This window comes from Colias eurytheme, chromosome 23, assembly GCF_061535395.1.
Source record: "Colias eurytheme isolate Ceu_HAF_F1 chromosome 23, ilColEury1 Martin Lab GWU primary, whole genome shotgun sequence".
In the NCBI taxonomy this organism is placed as follows: Eukaryota; Metazoa; Arthropoda; class Insecta; order Lepidoptera; family Pieridae; genus Colias; species Colias eurytheme.
Window position 1 is genome coordinate 7094859 of NC_143002.1, and position 24113 is coordinate 7118971.

Consider the following 24113-nt stretch of genomic DNA (forward strand, 5'->3'; position numbering starts at 1 on the left):
GTGATTTACGAAAAAAAATGAGCAGAAACTAAATTCTACATTCAAAAAATATAATCTAGATTGTTGTTACGTCAGTTTTCAGTCGAAAAGTGAAGCGTGAAATTGAGACCCGAAATGTTGGGGAAGAATATGATTAATTTATTAGTTCGTGCGAAAAATAAACCAAAGTTCCATGTGCCTAAGCGGAACTTTGCTCAAGTTGGAATAGGTATAGCTACACCCCCAAGAGCGCCATGTTCCTACTTTGTACGTAATGTTATTTATTTAGCATGAAAATTTTCCTTTATCCGTGCATTAGCATATTAAATTTAAATAGTTTAGAAAATCCAAAAGTGCACGCCTCATAATTTTTTTTTAATAATTATTTATTAATTATTATTTTTGTTTATTTAATAACAATTAAACCACATCGAATCAGACCCTGAAAAATGAAAGGGTTCTATTCCTGAGCATACTCAAGCGTAAGAGAAAAAAAAAGACTCGATTAGTAAAGTATTTCGGTCGCTATCGTGTTAACAAGAAAAAGGATCCGCACATACAGACACACGGACGTCCAAGACAGAACTTTTTTAAACTGTTTTTTAACTAGTTTAAATAACAAAAATGACATCAAAAATATCATGAACGTTAAAAATAGTGTTTTTTCTTAATATGTGTGTGTATGTATTATCTTACAAGTGCAATGTATGATACATAAAGACATTTTAAGTTTGAAAAATCAGATGTTTTGCGCGAAGCGACAGTAGTACCCACCTCAACGCTTCGCTTATGAGGCGTGCAATAGAAATCTTTGCATATTTTCCTTAAAAGATATCCAAATCCAATTTACTAGCACATTGATCAGTTGTTTTGCTTTTTCAGGAAAAACTATTACACATGGCGTTTATAACAACTTTTTGGCTAACCCCGTGTTTATACTTCTTGACACAGATTAAAGTATGGCGTCGAGAATACATCGAAAATAAATAAAAGTATTTAGCACAATAATATGAGTATGTTCTCATTTTAATTTAAATTATGCTGACCCAGGAAAAGCGTACAATCGATCATTACTATAATAATAAGATATTTTATATTACTGTGTACTTAAATGCCTACAATTATTCAAATTTCAAATATTTGAATTTGTTAACAGATATAATATTTTGTAGAATTTGATTGGTGGACTTGCTCACAGATAACTTATGTTTGAGAAAAGCTGACCTTGCTACTTAAGACTTCGTTGCGTGTACTTTAATTTTAGTTTCATCAAAATCAGTCCAGTAGTTTTATATATTGTGTATACCTCACAGAGCAAGTAATATAAGTACCACGACACGACAACATCGGGCTCGCGATGTCTTTCACACGTGCGTAGATTTAAATATATTTTTTTATTTAAAATTAGGCTTGTGTTACAGAGGACGAATAACTTTTGAAAAGAAATAATAATATTCAAAAATTATTGCTTGAATCGAGACAACAGACAAAAATTTTATACGATTTGTATGGAAACCCACCTATCTATTGTAATATTGCTTGTCTATAAAAGGCTTAGATCATTAACTTAATGATATGCGATAAAAGGTCACTATGAACGAAGATTCTCTTTAAAAATGTATTAAACCATACAGATTTGTATTCTATAGAGCTTTTTCAAGGTATAATAATACGGTTCATATCGATGAATAATTATCACATAATTATATAATTGCGGGAACACTATTATTATTGTAATTATAATAATAATGTTCCCGCTTTACCACAAATAATATTAGAAACGTGTGAATATTATCTGTGGTTAGAAGTTCTGTGGTAGTCAGTATATAAGTCAGTATATTATTTTACTCTATGGTACAATCTGTCATTAATTGAAAAGTGAGGTTATGTCTAAGTTTGTTTACTAACACCGAATCGAAAGATTAATAATGAAAGAATCAAAGGTCCAAGGCCAGACACCAATAGAAGATCTAAAAGAGCTACGTAACTATTTCGCAACACACAATGTGACCAGGGAGTATATAGCGCATACTTCAAAAGTACATTCCGTTGGTTGGTCCTGCGATGGAAGGCGCTTAGCATCAGGTTCTTTTGATAAAACCGTTGTTATTTTCAACTTGGAACGGAGTAGACTGGTAAGTACAAAGAAAAAAAAAATCACTACTTGCTTGCAGAAAAATAATATGATTGACATTAGAAAAGAGTTATATTTATCTTATAAAGAACAGACATACAGTTAAATGTAAGAATGAAAAAGTTGTGGTCAGAATTTGCTTAGGAGGCTCATTTAACTAGGTATGTATTTTAATTGGCATATTAGTTTTACTTTCTTCTATTTTTGTACTGATGTAAGAAGTTTTCTATATTTTTTAACTAGCTTACCGCCGCGCCCACGCCTTCGCCCGCTGTGTCTAAAAGCTAATAAATTATATACTAAAACCTTCCTCTTGAATCACTCTATCTATTAAAAAAACCGCATCAAAATCCGTTACGTAGTTTTAAAGATTTAAGCATACAAAGGAACATAGGGACAGAGAAAGCGACTTTGTTTTATACTATGTAGTGATATCATTTATATTGAACAGGTACAAGACTTTGTGTTCCGCGGCCACACAGGCTCTGTGGACCAACTCTGCTGGCACGCCTCACATCCTGATCTCCTCAGCACAGCTAGTGGAGACAAGTCTGTTAGAATATGGGATGCACGGTGAGATAATTTGACTTATATATAAAACTGAAGTTTGTTTGTTTGAATGCACTAATCTCAGGAACTACTGGTCTGATTTTTAAAATGTATTTCGGTGTTAGATAGCCCAATTATAAAGAAAGACTATAGTGGAGCAATGCGGCTAAAACCGTGGGGCACAGCTAGTCTTCTTACATAATAAAATATGAAAAACCTGTGAAATGATGATTGTAAAATCTAGTTATAATTGATAGAAATAAACTGATTTTTGCAAGTAACAGTTAGGGCCGGCGCCCACTGCCGGCACGGCGTGGCGTGGCAGGGCAGAGGATTTTATTACTAATGAAGTTATTTTGAATCTTATTTCAATCAGTTTAGAATTCAAGTTACTTTATTTCGATGCCACGATGCCGCGACGTATCGCAGGATGCTGCAGCATGACGCGGCACGCCGCAGGATGCGGCGGCATGACGTGTCTTGCTGTTTCATTCCAAGGAATGCCGCGGCGCGCCATTGCATCCCGCGAGGCGTATGCGTCACTTTGGGGTCGAGGAATTATGATTGCTAGCTAGTTGAAATAAGGTTGAAACTTATGCAGCATTAGTGGGGCTTTTAACAGGATGCCACGGCATGCCACTGAATGCCGCGGGATCACGCAGGACGCCGCGGGATGCCACTGCACGCCGCGGGATGCCATTACACGCCGCGGGATGCTCTGCCGTGCCATGCCGTGCCGTGCCGGCAGTGGGCGCCGGCCCTTAAGTACAGATTAAAAATTAAAATTGATTTGCTTTCTGAAACCTATGGTAATTGTTTTTTAATTTAAGTGAATCAAAAGCACTTCAAAAATATCTAGTTGAATAGAAAATATTTAAGTTGAAATATTATGTATACTAATAAAATTAAGCTATACTGCATTATTACCTCAGGTCCCACAAATGTGCGGCAGCCATATCTACAAAAGGAGAGAATATAAACATAGCCTGGTCTCCAAATGGCTCCACTATAGCTGTGGGAAATAAAGAGGATTTAGTGTCTTTTATTGACGCTCGCACATACAAAGTTGTGAGTATTTTGTTGGTAAAATATTTTTGGTTCGACAAATTTGAATCTTTTAGTTTAGGTTTAATTTAGTTTAATTTAATTTTAAAGTTGTTGTTAATCCAAGTTACCCTCTATATGTGTGCTAAATTTCATTGTAATCGGTTCAGTAGTTTTTACGTGAAAGAGTAACAAACATCCATACATCCATACATCCATACATCTTTGCATCCATACATCCTTACAAACTTTCGCCTTTATAATATTAGAAGAAATATTAGAAGAAATTGTCTGCACTGCTAGTATTAAAAAAATCCATTTTGTATTGTTTATTATGTTATGTTAATTTCAGGTGACAGAAGAGCAATTTAACTTCGAAGTAAATGAAATATCATGGAACATAACATCAGATCTCTTCTTCTTAACAAATGGACTGGGATGTGTTCACATATTGACGTAAGTTTGTTAAAATTAGCATGTAGTTCTTTATAGAGCACATTAATTCATTGTATTTTTGTTTCTTTATCGATTTTGTGACATTCAAATGTTAGTAGAGATAAACTACGATAACATGGCGCGCCCCTCTAAATTACTGTTTCAATGTGTGTAGTGGCATCCTTACGAAGGAGTTTGTATGTAGTTGTACGTATTCGTCTTTAGTACTTTAGTAGCAGGCCGGCAGCGGTCTGACTCTTGGTGGTGCATTGTAAATACTTTCACAAATATGTACTTTCAAACGTTTTGAATTTTGGAGGGGCGCGCCATGTTATCGTAGTTTATCTCTAGTCACTTAAAATTTTAGTGTGTTTTAAACTTCAGTAATAAGTAAATGAAACACGTTTAAAAATTTACAAGAAATAAAATTCACAAATAAAGTATTGTTCTCCAATTTCTTCTACTATTTCGGTTTCTTATTGGCGGGATCACGGGTGGCCGTGAGGCTAGGCGTGGCTCGATAAAGCAAAAAGACGCGGGTTAGGATCATGCCTCATGATCGATTTTTTCTATTCTTTAAATTTTATCATTTTTAGAGCATTTGAATGTTAGCTAAATATCAAATGTTCTTCGTCCAGGTATCCGTCCCTAGAACAGCAAACAGTACTGAAAGCGCACCCCGGCACATGCATATGTATAGAGCACGCGCCCGGCGGCCGGTACTTCGCGACCGGATCTGCGGACGCGCTTGTTTCACTGTGGGACACTAGTGAATTGGCCTGTTTACGGGTGTTTTCTAGGTAATATCACTGATAAATGATAATCCATACTAATATTATAAATGCGAAAGTAACTCTGTCTGTCTGTCTGTCTGTTACTCAATCACGCCTTAACTACTGAACCAATTGGCATGAAATTTGGTATAGAGATATTTTGATACCCGAGAAATGACATAGGATAGGTTTTATCCCGGAAATCCTACGGGAACAGGTTTTTCTTTGAAAACGCGGGCGAAGCCGCGTGCGGAAAGCTAGTATAGGTAATAAGCCTTAAAACACACATACACACACACACATTATAATATACGCTTTGTGTTTGAACACACTGTATACTGCAGGCCGTGCAATATGTATGAGTGTACTGTATTGAATACAGTACACTCGTCACAGTACATTAAACACAACACATACTAAACTAGCTCTAAAACAAACTACACTGGTAAAGCAAACAGTACTAAAAGCGCACCCGTTTGAATTTACCGAATTTGCAAACCGAGTTGAATCTTGCCAAAAAAGTTTCACTTCTGACATGTGTTCTCGGCACTCGCGCTTTAATCATTTATTAATTTAATTACTCATTTATTACTACTACTTATATTACTATTTATTACAGATTAGAATGGCCAGTACGAACTCTGTCATTCAGTTTCGACGGAAGACTGCTCGCTTCAGCAAGCGAAGATCACATTATCGATATTGGTGACACGGAAACTGGTAAGGAATGATTTTATTTCTGTATTATATTGATTGTGAAGTCTTTTTGAATAATATATTGTGTCTATGTTGTATCTTTTAGGACCTATCTGAATTTATGATCAGGGTTGATTTCACTTCTAGATCATTCAATTTTTTCGATTGATAAAGTAAACTTTTATATATATTATATTATATTTTATATAAAATATATAGCCTAACTAATAACACTCGGTGATTTTATACATATCCAATGGTGTAGGAATTCTGAAATCGGTCCAGTAGTTCCTAAGGTTAGCACGAACAAACAAACTCTTCAGTTTTATGTTGGTCGATAGTAGAAGTACATTTTTTTCCACCAACTACTTATTAACCACTTATTATATGGCAACAAAATAATATTTATTTCGTTTATTAGGAGAAAAAGTAGCAGAGATCCCCGTACAAGCGGCAACATTCACAGTGGCATGGCATCCCTCAAGATATTTAATAGCTTACGCGTGTGAAGACAAAGAACCACCAGAAAGAAAAAGAGATACTGGCAACCTTAAACTGTGGGGATTGAGTAGTAACTAGCAACTATGTAGCAACACTAAAATATCAATAAATGATTTATTTTGAATACGTTTTTTATTTGTCGATGTTGATGATGGTTAGGGAGCCAGGTGCAAATTTGGTTCATTATTTCCTCTCAAGAGATAATTCGTCAGACGCATGAGAGTATAGTATTATAAAGCCTCGTGAACGTCAGCTGGCGCTCGGTTGGGGGGGTGAGCGGTTGTAGCCTCCCACGCACATAGGAAAAAAAATACATTCATTCATTCATTTCCTCTCAGCTAAAAATTTGTCAAATTGTAGCTAACCCAATATCTCAACGAAAAAAAATAGTCAGCTGGTTACAACATGGTGTATTATACGTCAGCTGGTGTCTCGAACATGAAAGTTAAATTTAAAGAAAAATTTATTTTCCGTTATTTCCTCTCAAACAAAAATTTACCTGATGATAGCTTATATGTAACTGTGGATAAATATATATGTCAGCTGGCTGTATCTTGGTGGAAAAACCGTCAGCTGATACGGGAGGCTACAACCGCTCTTCCCCCCAACCGAGCTCCAGCTGACGTTCACGAGGCTTCATAATACTATACTTTGATGCATTTTACTAATTACCGCTTGAGAGGAACTTGGTCATAAAATCTGCTGCTGGCTCCCGGACCATGAGTGAATGGTACGAGATCCCACAGCAGGATTAGTGCGTTCGTAGTTTTTTTGTTATTCATATGTAATTAACAGAAAAATTAGCTTGAATTTGATATATGGTTCATAAATGTGCGCTAGGAAAGTATAAATGGATCGAAACCAACAACCTGTTTGTACCAGATAGGTATAATTATAATTTGCCGTGATGTAGACTACATTTTATATTTAAAATAACAAATGAACCAAATGTTTTTCGAAAAACCGATTAGAAAATTTTTTTATTAAAAATGCTGGCGGCTAAATTTTGACTGGCAACCTAGTCGATATAATAATATATTCTTCTAATTATAAATATACATAAAATTTTGGTTTAAGCACAAAAAACTATGAACGTACTAATCCTGCTGTGGGATCTTAGACTAGATTTAGAAAATACAAAATAGTAGCTAATGCGATTTCATTTTATTAAAAGTATAAAGTGAAATTGAATGAGTAATTGAGCTAAAGTTAGTCAAAATGCCAAAGGCTGCATTGCACCATGTTACACTACATACACTACATACACTAAATTAATTATAAAATTGGTCTCATTCTATTATCACGCCGTTGAATTTTGCCTTATATTCGGATCTTAGACCACGAGTGTATCGAATCAATTCTCGGAATGTGTATCTATGAACATATAAATTTTGATGAGATAATAATAAACTGCATTTGTTTGCCGATTGATTTCTAAGATTTTTTATGTTAGATTGTTTTTTATCTGATTCATATGTATCTATTTGTTCTTTGTTAAAACAGACATTCATAAATAAAACTCTAACATATAAGAAAACTAGCAGTCCGCCCCGGCTTCGCCCGTGGTACCTACATGTTTAAACTATCCTATCTCTCAAGTTGGATCGAACTGCACATGGTGTGTTTTATTATAATCGGTTAAGTGGTTTAGGAGTCCATTGAGGACAAACATTGTGACACGAGATTTATATATATATATTAAGATGTAATTAAATTGTAAGGCAGTTAAATAAAACAATACTTCATCTAATAAGCATTTTATTGATATTTACACCTACATAAATAATAACTTAATAACAACTACTTAAAAGTGATTAAGTATAACATTAAATATCGTCAAGGCATCCATTTTGAATTCCTTTACCAAGTTTCGGTTTGGAATCTTCCAGAATTTGTCATGTTTTGCATGAAACTTTTAGCGTCATCTATTTCTGATAGAACTTCATCTACAAAAGCGTCTTTTACATTATTCGGCATGTTTTTAGCGTTTCCCGCTATGTAAATGTATGCTCCTTCATTGATGATAAGACTGCGAAGTATTTCTTTGTTTTGTGCAATTTTGTGCTGTACGTACCTGAAAAAATATGAATATATTATTTTAAGCGTTTATGCGCAGTTTTACGAAACATTTAAGTGATTTAAATATGTAGTTAATTGTAAAGAACTACATAATAAAGAAGAATAGTATGCTTTATTTTGTTTTGAAAAGATAAGTTAATAGATTTTATAGTATGATTTTTTTTGTTGAGGAAAGTTTAACTCGTATATTTTAACTAGGTCTTTCAAATAAAAGCAACTGGAATAATTTTGACATGTTCAGTATAGGTAAATAGTTTTAAAGTATATAAACGAAAAAAAAAATCAAGTCACAAAAGTTTAATCAAAAATTTTATACAAATGTTTTTTTTTTAATTCAAGTTTTTTACACAAACATATGAACTAGGCAGCTTACTAGCTACCTAGTTCTATTATAGATACTTCTATAATGTAACTTCTAACATATTTCCTATCAATTTTACCACATTTTGTATCAAAAAACTCACTCTTTATCCTCCTGGTCCCTCGAGAAAGCGCAGTACAATGATATCTTCCCCTCCTTTTCCCATCCTTCTAATTCCTCCCTGCAGTGGAAGTCCTTCTCTTTGTACCGACAACCAAAGAAAAGGTGTATAATGTTTCTATCGGCTATGTGCAGGTTAACCCTCTCTTGTATGAGGCTACGGAATGGGGCTAACCCTGTTCCGGGACCGATTAAAATTATTGGAATGTTCTGGAAAAAAAAACCATGGTTGATTTATTTGTATTTGACGTTTTTATAATAAACTTAACGAGTTTCTTTACGTTATTCGCCTCTTTTTCGATTTTTGCGGTTTACAGATTCAATTATATGTTTTTTTCTAATTATTATGTTTTGGTTTCAAAAATAAGAAATTTAAAGAGAAAATGGTTGTAAATTTCTTTATTCTGTTAGAATAGGCAAAATCTGAACATATTCATTGATAAACAGATTACCATTTATAATGTTTTGGTTCCATGCAGTTATCAATTGTAAATATAACAATTATAAATAATATATACAAAAAAGGCAGTGTATTTTAATGTGAATTATTTGTTACAGTTATTTATCTAATCTGCCAATATTTCTAAACGTATAATACTAGTGTAAAAAAAACTATTCCTAACATACACTTTATTAATTATACGACTAATTATAATTAAAATAAACTTACAGCAGCAGGAAACCTAAAGACTCCCTTCTTAATCCATCCATACACCCTATCACCAACGTTTAAGGTTTTAAGCCACTGGGAACAGAGCCCCTGCCTGGGTTTCTTTATCTTAGTCTGATATTCCACTACTGCTACAAGAATGTCTATTTTTTCACCTGAAATGTTATAAAAATAATTAGATAATATTTATCTATACTTATACTAATATTATAAAAAGAAAGGTTTGTATGTATGTATGGTTTTCACGCATAAACTACTGAACCGATTACAATGAAATTTAGCACACATATATAGGGTAACTTGAATTAACACAAAGGATAGGTTTTATCCCGGACGGAAGGAAGCTGTAACAGATACTTTAACAGGTCAGGAAGCTGTAACAGGTGCTTTAGCAAGTCAGGGTGCTTTTACAAGTGCTTTATCAGGTCAGGGAGCTTTAACAGGTGCTTTAGCAAGTCAGGGAGCTTAAACAGGTGCTTTAACAGGTCAGGGAGCTTAAACAGGTGCTTTAGCAGGTCAGGGAGCTTTTACAGGTGCTTTAGCAGGTCAGGGAGCTTTTACAGGTGCTTTAGCAGGTCAGGGAGCTTTAACAGGTGCTTTAGCAGGTCAGGGAGATTTTACAGGTGCTTTAACAGGTCAGGGAGCTTTAATAGTTACTTTTACCGGTCAGGAAGCTGTAACAGGTGCTTTAACAGGTCAGGGAGCTTTTACAGGTGCTTTAACAGGTCAGGGAGCTTTTACAGGTGCTTTAGCAGGTCAGGGAGCTTTAACAGGTGCTTTAGCAGGTCAGGGAGCTTTAACAGGTGCTTTATCAGGTCAGGGAGCTTTTACAGGTGCTTTAGCAAGTCAGGGTGCTTTAACAAGTGCTTTATCAGGTCAGGGAGCTTAAACAGGTGCTTTAGCAGGTCAGGGAGCTTTAACAGGTGCTTTAAAAGGTCAGGGAGCTTTTACAGGTGCTTTATCAGGTCAAGGAGCTGCTACAGGTGCTTTAACAGGTAAGGGAGCTTATACAGATGCTTTAACAGGTCAGGGAGCTGAAACAGATATATTAACAGGTCAGGGAGCTTTAACAGGTGCTTTTACAGGTCAGGGAACTGAAACAGATGTTTTATCAGGTCAGGGAGCTATAATAGTTACTTTAACCGGTCAGGATGCTGTAACAGGTGCTTTAACAGGTGAGGGAGCTTTTACAGGTGCTTTAACAGGTCAGGGAGCTTTTACAGGTCAGGGAGCTTTTACAGGTGCTTTTACAGGTCAGGAGCTTTTACAGGTGCTTTTACAGGTCAGGGAGCTGCTAAAGGTGCTTTTACAGGTCAGGGAGCTTTTAAAGATGTTTTATCAGGTCAGGGAGCTATAACAGATGACTAAACAGGTCAGGGAGTTAAAACAGATGCTTTTACCGGTCAAGGAGCTATAACACGTGCTTAAACGTGTCAGGAAGCTTTTACAGGTGCTTGAACAGGTCAGGGAGCTTTTACAGGTCAGGGAGCTGCTACAGGTGCTTTTACAGGTCAGGGAGCTTTTACAGGTGCTTTAATAGGTCAGGGAGCTGTAACAGATATTTAAATAGGTCAGGGAGCTTGAACAGGTGCTTAAACAGGTCAGGGAGCTTTAATAGATGTTTTATCAAGTCAGGGAGCTATAACAGAATACTTAACAGGTCAGGGAGTTATAACAGATGCTTCTACCGGTCAGGGAGCTATAACTGGTGCTTAAACGTGTCAGGGAGCTCTTACAGGTGCTCTTACAGGTCAGGGAGCTGCTACAGGTGCTTTAACAGGTAAGGGAGCTTTTACAGATGCTTTAACAGGTCAGGGAGCTTTTACAGGTCAGGGAGCTTTAAAAGTTACTTTTACCGGTCAGGAAGCTGTAAAAGGTGCTTTAACAGGTCAGGGAGCTTTAACAGGTTAGGGAGCTTTTACAGGTGCTTTAACAGGTCAAGGAGCTTTTATAGATGTTTTATCACGTCAGGGAGCTTTAACAGATGACTTAACAGGTCAGGGAGTTATAACAGATGCTTCTACCGGTCAGGGAGCTGTTACAGGTGCTTAAATGTGTCAGGGAGCTTTTACAGGTGCTTTAACAGGTCAGAGAGCTGCTACAGGTGCTTTAACAGGTAAGGGAGCTTTTATAGATGTTTTATCAGGTCAGGGAGCTATAACAGATGACTTAACAGGTTAGGGAGTTATAACAGATGCTTTTACCGGTCAAGGAGCTTTTACAGGTGCTTTAACAGGTCAGGGAGCTTTTACAGGTGCTTTTACAGGTCAGGGAGCTGCTACAGGTGCTTTAGCAAGTCAGGGTGCTTTTACAAGTGCTTTATCAGGTCGGGGAGCTTTAACAGGTGCTTTAGCAAGTCAGGGAGCTTAAACAGGTGCTTTAACAGGTCAGGGAGCTTAAACAGGTGCTTTAACAGGTCAGGGAGCTTAAACAGGTGCTTTAGCAGGTCAGGGAGCTTTTACAGGTGCTTTTACAGGTCAGGGAGCTGCTAAAGGTGCTTTTACAGGTCAGGGAGCTTTTAAAGATGTTTTATCAGGTCAGGGAGCTATAACAGATGACTAAACAGGTCAGGGAGTTAAAACAGATGCTTTTACCGGTCAAGGAGCTATAACACGTGCTTAAACGTGTCAGGAAGCTTTTACAGGTGCTTGAACAGGTCAGGGAGCTTTTACAGGTCAGGGAGCTGCTACAGGTGCTTTTACAGGTCAGGGAGCTTTTACAGGTGCTTTAATAGGTCAGGGAGCTGTAACAGATATTTAAATAGGTCAGGGAGCTTGAACAGGTGCTTAAACAGGTCAGGGAGCTTTAATAGATGTTTTATCAAGTCAGGGAGCTATAACAGAATACTTAACAGGTCAGGGAGTTATAACAGATGCTTCTACCGGTCAGGGAGCTATAACTGGTGCTTAAACGTGTCAGGGAGCTCTTACAGGTCAGGGAGCTTTTACAGGTGCTTTTACAGGTCAGGGAGCTGCTACAGGTGCTTTAGCAAGTCAGGGTGCTTTTACAAGTGCTTTATCAGGTCGGGGAGCTTTAACAGGTGCTTTTACAGGTCAGAGAGCTGCTACAGGTGCTTTAACAGGTAAGGGAGCTTTTATAGATGTTTTATCAGGTCAGGGAGCTATAACAGATGACTTAACAGGTTAGGGAGTTATAACAGATGCTTTTACCGGTCAAGGAGCTTTTACAGGTGCTTTAACAGGTCAGGGAGCTTTTACAGGTGCTTTTACAGGTCAGGGAGCTGCTACAGGTGCTTTAGCAAGTCAGGGTGCTTTTACAAGTGCTTTATCAGGTCAGGGAGCTTTAACAGGTGCTTTAGCAAGTCAGGGAGCTTAAACAGGTGCTTTAACAGGTCAGGGTGCTTTTACAAGTGCTTTATCAGGTCAGGGAGCTTTAACAGGTCCTTTAGCAAGTCAGGGAGCTTAAACAGGTGCTTTTACAGGTCAGGGAGCTTAAACAGGTGCTTTAGCAGGTCAGGGAGCTTTTACAGGTGCTTTAGCAGGTCAGGGAGCTTTTACAGGTGCTTTAGCAAGTCAGGGTGCTTTAACAAGTGCTTTATCAGGTCAGGGAGCTTAAACAGGTGCTTTAGCAGGTCAGGGAGCTTTAACAGGTGCTTTAAAAGGTCAGGGAGCTTTTACAGGTGCTTTATCAGGTCAAGGAGCTGCTACAGGTGCTTTAACAGGTAAGGGAGCTTATGCAGATGCTTTAACAGGTCAGGGAGCTGAAACAGATATATTAACAGGTCAGGGAGCTATAATAGTTACTTTAACCGGTCAGGATGCTGTAACAGGTGCTTTAACAGGTGAGGGAGCTTTAACAGGTGCTTTAACAGGTCAGGGAGTTAAAACAGATGCTTTTACCGGTCAAGGAGCTATAACACGTGCTTAAACGTGTCAGGAAGCTTTTACAGGTGCTTGAACAGGTCAGGGAGCTTTTACAGGTCAGGGAGCTGCTACAGGTGCTTTTACAGGTCAGGGAGCTTTTACAGGTGCTTTAATAGGTCAGGGAGCTGTAACAGATATTTAAATAGGTCAGGGAGCTTGAACAGGTGCTTAAACAGGTCAGGGAGCTTTAATAGATGTTTTATCAAGTCAGGGAGCTATAACAGAATACTTAACAGGTCAGGGAGTTATAACAGATGCTTCTACCGGTCAGGGAGCTATAACTGGTGCTTAAACGTGTCAGGGAGCTCTTACAGGTGCTCTTACAGGTCAGGGAGCTGCTACAGGTGCTTTAACAGGTAAGGGAGCTTTTACAGATGCTTTAACAGGTCAGGGAGCTAAAACAGATATATTAACAGGTCAAGGAGCTTTAACAGGTCAGAGAGCTTATACAGGTGCTTTAACAGGTCAGGGAGCTTTAATAGTTACTTTTACCGGTCAGGAAGCTGTAACAGGTGCTTTAACAGGTCAGGGAGCTTTTACAGGTGCTTTAACAGGTAAGGGAGCTTTTACAGGTGCTTTAACAGGTCAAGGAGCTTTTATAGATGTTTTATCACGTCAGGGAGCTATAACAGATGACTTAACAGGTCAGGGAGTTATAACAGATGCTTCTACCGGTCAGGGAGCTATTACAGGTGCTTAAATGTGTCAGGGAGCTTTTACAGGTGCTTTAACAGGTCAGGGAGCTGCTACAGGTGCTTTAACAGTTAAGGGAGCTTTAACAGATGCTTTAACAGGTCAGGGAGTTGAAACAGATATATTAACAGGTCAGGGAGCTTTAACATGTGCTTTAATAGGTCAGAGAGCTTTTACAGGTGCTTTAACAGTTAAGGGAGCTTTAACAGATGCTTTAACAGGTCAGAGAGCTGAAACAGATATATTAACAGGTCAGGGAGCTTTAACATGTGCTTTAACAGGTCAGAGAGCTTTTACAGGTGCTTTAACAGGTCAGGAAGCTTTTACAGGTGCTTTTAAAGGTCAGGGAGCTTTAATAGTTACAATTACCGGGCAGGAAGCTGTAACAGGTGCTTCTACCGGTCAGGGAGCTTTTACAGGTGCTTTAACAGGTAAGGGAGCTTTTATAGATGTTTTATCAGGTCAGGGAGCTATAACAGATGACTTAACAGGTTAAGGAGTTATAACAGATGCTTTTACCGGTCAAGGAGCTATAACACGTGCTTAAACGTGTCAGGAAGCTTTTACAGGTGCTTTAACAGGTCAGGGAGCTGCTACAGGTGCTTTTACAGGTCAGGGAGCTGCTACAGGTGCTTTTACAGGTCAGGGAGCTTTTACAGGTGCTTTAACAGGTCAAGGAGCTGAAACAGATATTTTAATAGGTCAGGGAGCTTTAACAGGTGCTTTTACAGGTCAGGAAACTGCTACAGGTGCTTTAACAGGTCAGGGAGCTGAAACAGATGTTTTATCAGGTGAGGGAGCTATAATAGTTACTTTTACCGGTCAGGAAGCTGTAACAGGTGCTTTAACAGGTCAGGGAGCTTTTACAGGTGCTTTCACAAGTAAGGGAGCTTAAACAGGTGCTTTAACAGGTCAGGGTGCTTTTACAAGTGCTTTATCAGGTCAGGGAGCTTTAACAGGTCCTTTAGCAAGTCAGGGAGCTTAAACAGGTGCTTTAACAGGTCAGGGAGCTTAAACAGGTGCTTTAGCAGGTCAGGGAGCTTTTACAGGTGCTTTAGCAGGTCAGGGAGCTTTTACAGGTGCTTTAGCAAGTCAGGGTGCTTTAACAAGTGCTTTATCAGGTCAGGGAGCTTAAACAGGTGCTTTAGCAGGTCAGGGAGCTTTAACAGGTGCTTTAAAAGGTCAGGGAGCTTTTACAGGTGCTTTATCAGGTCAAGGAGCTGCTACAGGTGCTTTAACAGGTAAGGGAGCTTATGCAGATGCTTTAACAGGTCAGGGAGCTGAAACAGATATATTAACAGGTCAGGGAGCTATAATAGTTACTTTAACCGGTCAGGATGCTGTAACAGGTGCTTTAACAGGTGAGGGAGCTTTAACAGGTGCTTTAACAGGTCAGGGAGTTAAAACAGATGCTTTTACCGGTCAAGGAGCTATAACACGTGCTTAAACGTGTCAGGAAGCTTTTACAGGTGCTTGAACAGGTCAGGGAGCTTTTACAGGTCAGGGAGCTGCTACAGGTGCTTTTACAGGTCAGGGAGCATTTACAGGTGCTTTAATAGGTCAGGGAGCTGTAACAGATATTTAAATAGGTCAGGGAGCTTGAACAGGTGCTTAAACAGGTCAGGGAGCTTTAATAGATGTTTTATCAAGTCAGGGAGCTATAACAGAATACTTAACAGGTCAGGGAGTTATAACAGATGCTTCTACCGGTCAGGGAGCTATAACTGGTGCTTAAACGTGTCAGGGAGCTCTTACAGGTGCTCTTACAGGTCAGGGAGCTGCTACAGGTGCTTTAACAGGTAAGGGAGCTTATGCAGATGCTTTTACAGATGTTTTATCACGTCAGGGAGCTATAACAGATGACTTAACAGGTCAGGGAGTTATAACAGATGCTTCTACCGGTCAGGGAGCTATTACAGGTGCTAAAATGTGTCAGGGAGCTTTTACAGGTGCTTTAACAGGTCAGGGAGCTGCTACAGGTGCTTTAACAGTTAAGGGAGCTTTAACAGATGCTTTAACAGGTCAGGGAGTTGAAACAGATATATTAACAGGTCAGGGAGCTTTAACATGTGCTTTAATAGGTCAGAGAGCTTTTACAGGTGCTTTAACAGTTAAGGGAGCTTTAACAGATGCTTTAACAGGTCAGGGAGCTGAAACAGATATATTAACAGGTCAGGGAGCTTTAACATGTGCTTTAACAGGTCAGAGAGCTTTTACAGGTGCTTTAACAGGTCAGGAAGCTTTTACAGGTGCTTTTAAAGGTCAGGGAGCTTTAATAGTTACTTTTACCGGGCAGGAAGCTGTAACAGGTGCTTCTACCGGTCAGGGAGCTTTTACAGGTGCTTTAACAGGTAAGGGAGCTTTTATAGATGTTTTATCAGGTCAGGGAGCTATAACAGATGACTTAACAGGTTAAGGAGTTATAACAGATGCTTTTACCGGTCAAGGAGCTATAACACGTGCTTAAACGTGTCAGGAAGCTTTTACAGGTGCTTTAACAGGTCAGGGAGCTGCTACAGGTGCTTTTACAGGTCAGGGAGCTGCTACAGGTGCTTTTACAGGTCAGGGAGCTTTTACAGGTGCTTTAACAGGTCAAGGAGCTGAAACAGATATTTTAATAGGTCAGGGAGCTTTAACAGGTGCTTTTACAGGTCAGGAAACTGCTACAGGTGCTTTAACAGGTCAGGGAGCTGAAACAGATGTTTTATCAGGTGAGGGAGCTATAATAGTTACTTTTACCGGTCAGGAAGCTGTAACAGGTGCTTTAACAGGTCAGGGAGCTTTTACAGGTGCTTTCACAAGTAAGGGAGCTTTTACAGGTGCTTTAACAGGTCAGGGAGCTTTTACAGGTGCTTTAACAGGTCAGGGAGCTTTTACAGGTGCTTTAACAGGTCAGGGAGCTGCCACAGGTGCTTTTACAGGTCAGGGAGCTGCTACAGGTGCTTTAACAGGCCAGGGAGCTGGAACAGATATATTAACAGGTCAAGGAGCTTTAACAGGTGCTTTAACAGGTCAGGGAGCTTTTACAGGTGCTTTAACAGGTCAAGGAGCTTTTATAGATGTTTTATCACGTCAGGGAGCTATAACAGATGACTTAACAGGTCAGGGAGTTATAACAGATGCTTCTACCGGTCAGGGAGCTATAACAGGTGCTTAAACGTGTCAGGGAGCTTTTACAGATGCTTTAACTGGTCAGGGAGCTGAAACAGATATATTAACAGGTCAGGGAGCTTTAACATGTGCTTTAACAGGTCAGAGAGTTTTTACAGGTGCTTTAACAGGTCAGGGAGCTTTTACAGGTGCTTTTAAAGGTCAGGGAGCTTTAATAGTTACTTTTACCGGTCAGGAAGCTGTAACAGGTGCTTCTACCGGTCAGGGAGCTTTTACAGGTGCTTTAACAGGTAAGGGAGCTTTTATAAATGTTTTATCAGGTCAGGGAGCTATAACAGATGACTTAACAGGTTAGGGAGTTATAACAGATGCTTTTACCGGTCAAGGAGCTATAACACGTGCTTAAACGTGTCAGGAAGCTTTTACAGGTGCTTGAACAGGTCAGGGAGCTGCTACAGGTGCTTTTACAGGTCAGGGAGCTGCTACAGGTGCTTTTACAGGTGAGGGAGCTTTAACAGGTGCTTTTACAGGTCAGGAAACTGCTACAGGTGCTTTAACAGGTCAGGGAGCTGAAACAGATGTTTTATCAGGTGAGGGAGCTATAATAGTTACTTTTACCGGTCAGGAAGCTGTAACAGGTGCTTTAACAGGTCAGGGAGCTTTTACAGGTGCTTTTACAGGTCAGGGAGCTGCTACAGGTGCTTTTACAGGTCAGGGAGCTTTAACATGTGCTTTAACAGGTCAGAGAGCTTTTACAGGTGCTTTAACAGGTCAGGAAGCTTTTACAGGTGCTTTTAAAGGTCAGGGAGCTTTAATAGTTACTTTTACCGGTCAGGAAGCTGTAACAGGTGCTTCTACCGGTCAGAGAGCTTTTACAGGTGCTTTTACAGGTCAGAGAGCTGCTACAGGTGCTTTAACAGGTAAGGGAGCTTTTATAGATGTTTTATCAGGTCAGGGAGCTATAACAGATGACTTAACAGGTTAGGGAGTTATAACAGATGCTTTTACCGGTCAAGGAGCTTTTACAGGTGCTTTAACAGGTCAGGGAGCTTTTACAGGTGCTTTTACAGGTCAGGGAGCTGCTACAGGTGCTTTTACAGGTCAGGGAGCTGCTACAGGTGCTTTTACAGGTCAGGGAGCTGCTACAGGTGCTTTAACAGGTCAGGGAGCTGAAACAGATATATTAACAGGTCAAGGAGCTTTAACAGGTCAGGGAGCTTTTATAGATGTTTTATCACGTCAGGGAGCTATAACAGATGACTTAACAGGTCAGGGAGTTATAACAGATGCTTCTACCGGTCAGGGAGCTATAACAGGTGCTTAAACGTGTCAGGGAGCTTTTACAGGTCAGGGGGCTGCTACAGGTGCTTTAACAGTTAAGGGAGCTTTAACAGATGCTTTAACAGGTCAGGGAGCTTTAACAGGTCAGAGAGCTTTTACAGGTGCTTTAACAGGTAAGGGAGCTTTTACAGATGCTTTAACAGGTCAGGGAGCTGAAACAGATATATTAACAGGTCAGGGAGCTTTAACATGTGCTTTAACAGGTCAGAGAGCTTTTACAGGTGCTTTAACAGGTCAGGGAGCTTTTACAGGTGCTTTTATAGGTCAGGGAGCTTTAATAGTTACTTTTACCGGTCAGGAAGCTGTAACAGGTGCTTCTACCGGTCAGGGAGCTTTTACAGGTGCTTTAACAGGTAAGGGAGCTTTTATAGATGTTTTATCAGGTCAGGGACCTATAACAGATGACTTAACAGGTTAAGGAGTTATAACAGATGCTTTTACCGGTCAAGGAGCTATAACACGTGCTTAAACGTGTCAGGAAGCTTTTACAGGTGCTTGAACAGGTCAGGGAGCTGCTACAGGTGCTTTTACAGGACAGGGAGCTGCTACAGGTGCTTTTACAGGTGAGGGAGCTTTTACAGGTGCTTTAACAGGTCAAGGAGCTGAAACAGATATTTTAATAGGTCAGGGAGCTTTAACAGGTGCTTTTACAGGTCAGGAAACTGCTACAGGTGCTTTAACAGGTCAGGGAGCTGAAACAGATGTTTTATCAGGTGAGGGAGCTATAATAGTTACTTTTACCGGTCAGGAAGCTGTAACAGGTGCTTTAACAGGTCAGAGAGCTTTTACAGGTGCTTTCACAAGTAAGGGAGCTTTTACAGGTGCTTTAACAGGTCAGGGAGCTTTTACAGGTGCTTTAACAGGTCAGGGAGCTTTTACAGGTGCTTTAACAGGTCAGGGAGCTTTTACAGGTGCTTTAACAGGTCAGGGAGCTGCTACAGGTGCTTTAACAGGTCAGGGAGCTGCTACAGGTGCTTTAACAGGTCAGGGAGCTGCTACAGGTGCTTTAACAGTCCAGGGAGCTGGAACAGATATATTAACAGGTCAAGGAGCTTTAACAGGTGCTTTAACAGGTCAGGGAGCTTTTACAGGTGCTTTAACAGGTCAAGGAGCTTTTATAGATGTTTTATCACGTCAGGGAGCTATAACAGATGACTTAACAGGTCAGGGAGTTATAACAGATGCTTCTACCGGTCAGGGAGCTATAACAGGTGCTTAAACGTGTCAGGGAGCTTTTACAGATGCTTTAACAGGTCAGGGAGGTGAAACAGATATATTAACAGGTCAGGGAGCTTTAACATGTGCTTTAACAGGTCAGAGAGCTTTTACAGGTGCTTTAACAGGTCAGGGAGCTTTTACAGGTGCTTTTAAAGGTCAGGGAGCTTTAATAGTTACTTTTACCGGTCAGGAAGCTGTAACAGGTGCTTCTACCGGTCAGGGAGCTTTTACAGGTGCTTTAACAGGTAAGGGAGCTTTTATAGATGTTTTATCCGGTCAGGGAGCTATAACAGATGACTTAACAGGTTAGGGAGTTATAACAGATGCTTTTACCGGTCAAGGAGCTTTTACAGGTGCTTTAACAGGTCAGGGAGCTTTAACAGGTGCTTTTACAGGTCAGGAAACTGCTACAGGTGCTTTAACAGGTCAGGGAGCTGAAACAGATGTTTTATCAGGTGAGGGAGCTATAATAGTTACTTTTACCGGTCAGGAAGCTGTAACAGGTGCATTAACAGGTCAGGGAGCTTTTACAGGTGCGTTTACAGGTCAGGGAGCTGCTACAGGTGCTTTTACAGGTCAGGGAGCTTTTATAGATGTTTTATCACGTCAGGGAGCTATAACAGATGACTTAACAGGTCAGGGAGTTATAACAGATGCTTCTACCGGTCAGGAAGCTATAACAGGTGCTAAAACGTGTCAGGGAGCTTTTACAGATGCTTTAACAGGTCAGGGAGCTGAAACAGATATATTAACAGGTCAGGGAGCTTTAACATGTGCTTTAACAGGCCAGAGAGCTTTTACAGGTGCTTTAACAGGTCAGGGAGCTTTTACAGGTACTTTTAAAGGTCAGGTAGCTTTAATAGTTACTTTTACCGGTCAGGAAGCTGTAACAGGTGCTTTAACAGGTAAGGGAGCTTTTATAAATGTTTTATCAGGTCAGGGAGCTATAACAGATGACTTATCAGGTTAGGGAGTTATAACAGATGCTTTTACCGGTCAAGGAGCTATAACACGTGCTTGAACGTGTCAGGAAGCTTTTACAGGTGCTTGAACAGGTCAGGGAGCTGCTACAGGTGCTTTTACAGGTCAGGGAGCTGCTACAGGTGCTTTTACAGGTCAGGGAGCTTTAACAGGTGCTTTTACAGGTCAGGAAGCTGCTACAGGTGCTTTAACAGGTCAGGGAGCTGAAACAGATGTTTTATCAGGTGAGGGAGCTATAATAGTTACTTTTACCTGTCAGGAAGCTGTAACAGGTGCTTTAACAGGTCAGGGAGCTTTCACATGTGCTTTCACAGGTCAGGGAGCTTTGACAGGTGCTTTAACAGGTTAGGGAGCTTAAACAGGTGCTTTAACAGGTCAAGGATCTTTAATAGATGTTTTATCACGTCAGGGAGATATTACAGATGACTTAACAGGTCAGGGAGCTTTAACAGGTGCTTTAACAGGTCAGGGAGCTTTTACAGGTCAGGGAGCTGCTAAAGGTGCTTTTACAGTTCAGGGAGCTTTTAAAGATGTTTTATCAGGTCAGGGAGCTATAACAGATGACTAAACAGGTCAGGGAGTTAAAACAGATGCTTTTACCGGTCAAGGAGCTATAACACGTGCTTAAACGTGTCAGGAAGCTTTTACAGGTGCTTGAACAGGTCAGGGAGCTTTTACAGGTGCTTTTACAGGTCAGGGAGCTGCTACAGGTGCTTTTACAGGTCAGGGAGCTTTAACAGGTGCTTTAATAGGTCAGGGAGCTGTAACAGATATTTAAATAGGTCAGGGAGCTTTAACAGGTGCTTAAACAGGTCAGGGAGCTTTAATAGATGTTTTATCAAGTCAGGGAGCTATAAAAGAAGACTTAACAGGTCAGGGAGTTATAACAGATGCTTCTACCGGTCAGGGAGCTATAACTGGTGCTTAAACGTGTCAGGGAGCTTTTACAGGTGCTTTTACAGGTCAGGGAGCTGCTACAGGTGCTTTAACAGGTAAGGGAGCTTTTACAGATGCTTTAACAGGTCAGGGAGCTGAAACATATATATTAACAGGTCAAGGAGCTTTAACAGGTCAGAGAGCTTATACAGGTGCTTTAACAGGTCAGGGAGCTTTTACAGGTCAGGGAGCTTTAATAGTTACTTTTACCGGTCAGGAAGCTGTAACAGGTGCTTTAACAGGTCAGGGAGCTTTTACAGGTGCTTTAACAGGTGCTTTAACAGGTCAAGGAGCTTTTATAGATGTTTTATCACGTCAGGGAGCTATAACAGATGACTTAACAGGTCAGGGAGTTATAACAGATGCTTCTACCGGTCAGGGAGCTATTACAGGTGCTTAAATGTGTCAGGGAGCTTTTACAGATGCTTTAACAGGTCAGGGAGCTGAAACAGATATATTAACAGATCAGGGAGCTTTAACATGTGCTTTAACAGGTCAGAGAGCTTTTACAGATGCTTTAACAGGTCAGGGAGCTTTTACAGGTGCTTTTAAAGGTCAGGGAGCTTTAATAGTTACTTTTACCGGTCAGGAAGCTGTAACAGGTGCTTCTACCGGTCAGGGAGCTTTTACAGGTGCTTTTACAGGTCAGAGAGCTGCTACAGGTGCTTTAACAGGTAAGGGAGCTTTTATAGATGTTTTATCAGGTCAGGGAGCTATAACAGATGACTTAACAGGTTAGGGAGTTATAACAGATGCTTTTACCGGTCAAGGAGCTTTTACAGGTGCTTTAACAGGTCAGGGAGCTTTTACAGGTGCTTTTACATGTCAGGGAGCTGCTACAGGTGCTTTTACAGGTCAGGGAGCTGCTACAGGTGCTTAAACAGGGCAGGGAGCTGAAACAGATATATTAACAGGTCAAGGAGCTTTAACAGGTCAGGGAGCTTTAACAGGCGCTTTAACAGGTCAAGGAGCTTTTATAGATGTTTTATCACGTCAGGGAGCTATAACAGATGACTTAACAGGTCAGGGAGTTATAACAGATGCTTCTACCGGTCAGGGAGCTATAACAGGTGCTTAAACGTATCAGAGAGCTTTTACAGGTGCTTTTACAGGTCAGGGGGCTGCTACATGTGCTTTAACAGTTAAGGGAGCTTTAACAGATGCTTTAACAGGTCAGGGAGCTGAAACAGATATATTAACAGGTCAGGGAGCTTTAACATGTTCTTTAACAGGTCAGAGAGCTTTTACAGGTGCTTTAACAGGTAAGGGAGCTTTTAAAGATGCTTTAACAGGTCAGGGAGCTGAAACAGATATATTCACAGGTCAGGGAGCTTTAACATGTGCTTTAAGAGGTCAGAGAGCTTTTACAGGTGCTTTAACAGGTCAGGGAGCTTTTACAGGTGCTTTTAAAGGTCAGGGAGCTTTAATAGTTACTTTTACCGGTCAGGAAGCTGTAACAGGTGCTTCTACCGGTCAGGGAGCTTTTACAGGTGCTTTAACAGGTAAGGGAGCTTTTATAGATGTTTTATCAGGTCAGGGAGCTATAACAGATGACTTAACAGGTTAAGGACGCGTTTACGAATCTGACAAAAATACGCAGTTTTTCGGTGCATTTTGCGGCGAAATAGTACAAAACCAAATTAAACTAATAATTACCATAAATAGATTACTCCTTAATCTTTAAAAGGTACTATATTTTAAGTCGAAAATTTTGGTTTATAATATTGAAAAAAATAATTTCCGTTGCCTCTTCACCCAAAATTGACAATATCGTGCTGAATAAACGAACATTTTTCTTGTATTTAATAAAACAAATTGATTTATTTAAAAATATTTTAAGTAAGTAGACATGTCTAACTCAAAAAGGTACTAGATAAAACTATCAAAATGTTACAAATAGGCTGAGAAAAAAATTAAAATCAAATCTTATTTTTTCACATATTTAGCTGTAACGCGTGATACTTATTGCATTGAAATAAGGGTTATTTTATTTGTCACTACCTTGAATTATTGCAACACAATTTGTAATGAAATATTTTAGTAATTTAGTCTGCGCTCAGCCGCCGTTGTGAGTAGACACTGTGACGCTTGTAAGCAGCTCCTCGTTTACGAAAAGATCGCTGTACGTATACAAAATAGTTGACATAGTCAAACTTGATCCTTCACGCATTCTGCACCGACAACAAAGGCACAACAAGGTAAGATTTTATTTATAGTATTTTATACTTATGGGATTATAAACTAGAGTTTCTGACTTGACGGAGTGACCTGCAGGTGTACTTCGAAGACTGCTACTGGAACTAATAGACGAGTAGAGCTAGGTATGCCGAGTTTGGGCTCGTTTTGTTAGTTATGTCGAGACCTTACCTCCGGACTTGATGGAGTGACCTGCAGGTGTACTTCGAAGACTGCTACTGGAACTAATAGACGAGTAAAGCTAGTTATGCCGAGTTTGGGCTCGTTTTGTTAGTTATGTCGAGACCTTACCTCCGGACTTGATGGAGTGACCTGCAGGTGTACTTCGAAGACTGCTACTGGAACAAATAGACGAGTAAAGCTAGTTATGCCGAGTTTGGGCTCGTTTTGTTAGTTATGTCGAGACCTTACC

At 39.9% G+C, this 24113-nt stretch overlaps 2 protein-coding genes across 2 annotated transcripts in view; one reads left to right on the top strand and one right to left on the bottom strand.

The window, feature by feature from the left end:
• The first annotated feature begins 1834 nt into the window (after positions 1-1834).
• tex (THO complex 3 homolog tex) lies at positions 1835-6235 on the top strand. Its single transcript, XM_090115415.1, has 7 exons — positions 1835-2114; positions 2565-2686; positions 3595-3730; positions 4059-4162; positions 4780-4941; positions 5534-5634; positions 6032-6235. Exons 1-7 carry the CDS (start codon positions 1908-1910, stop codon positions 6187-6189), a joined length of 990 nt encoding a protein of 329 aa, XP_089971541.1. The 5' UTR covers positions 1835-1907; the 3' UTR covers positions 6190-6235.
• A 1617-nt stretch (positions 6236-7852) lies between these two features.
• Positions 7853-24113, bottom strand: part of LOC149898387 (NADPH-dependent diflavin oxidoreductase 1) — a 43282-nt gene continuing 27021 nt past the window's right edge. The window contains exons 6-8 of the mRNA XM_090115468.1: positions 9342-9496; positions 8655-8881; positions 7853-8185 (exon numbers count right to left, since the gene is read on the bottom strand). Coding sequence (XP_089971594.1) covers positions 7972-8185; positions 8655-8881; positions 9342-9496 — 596 coding nt within the window. The 3' untranslated portion in view covers positions 7853-7971. The remainder of the gene's footprint in view (positions 8186-8654; positions 8882-9341; positions 9497-24113) is intronic.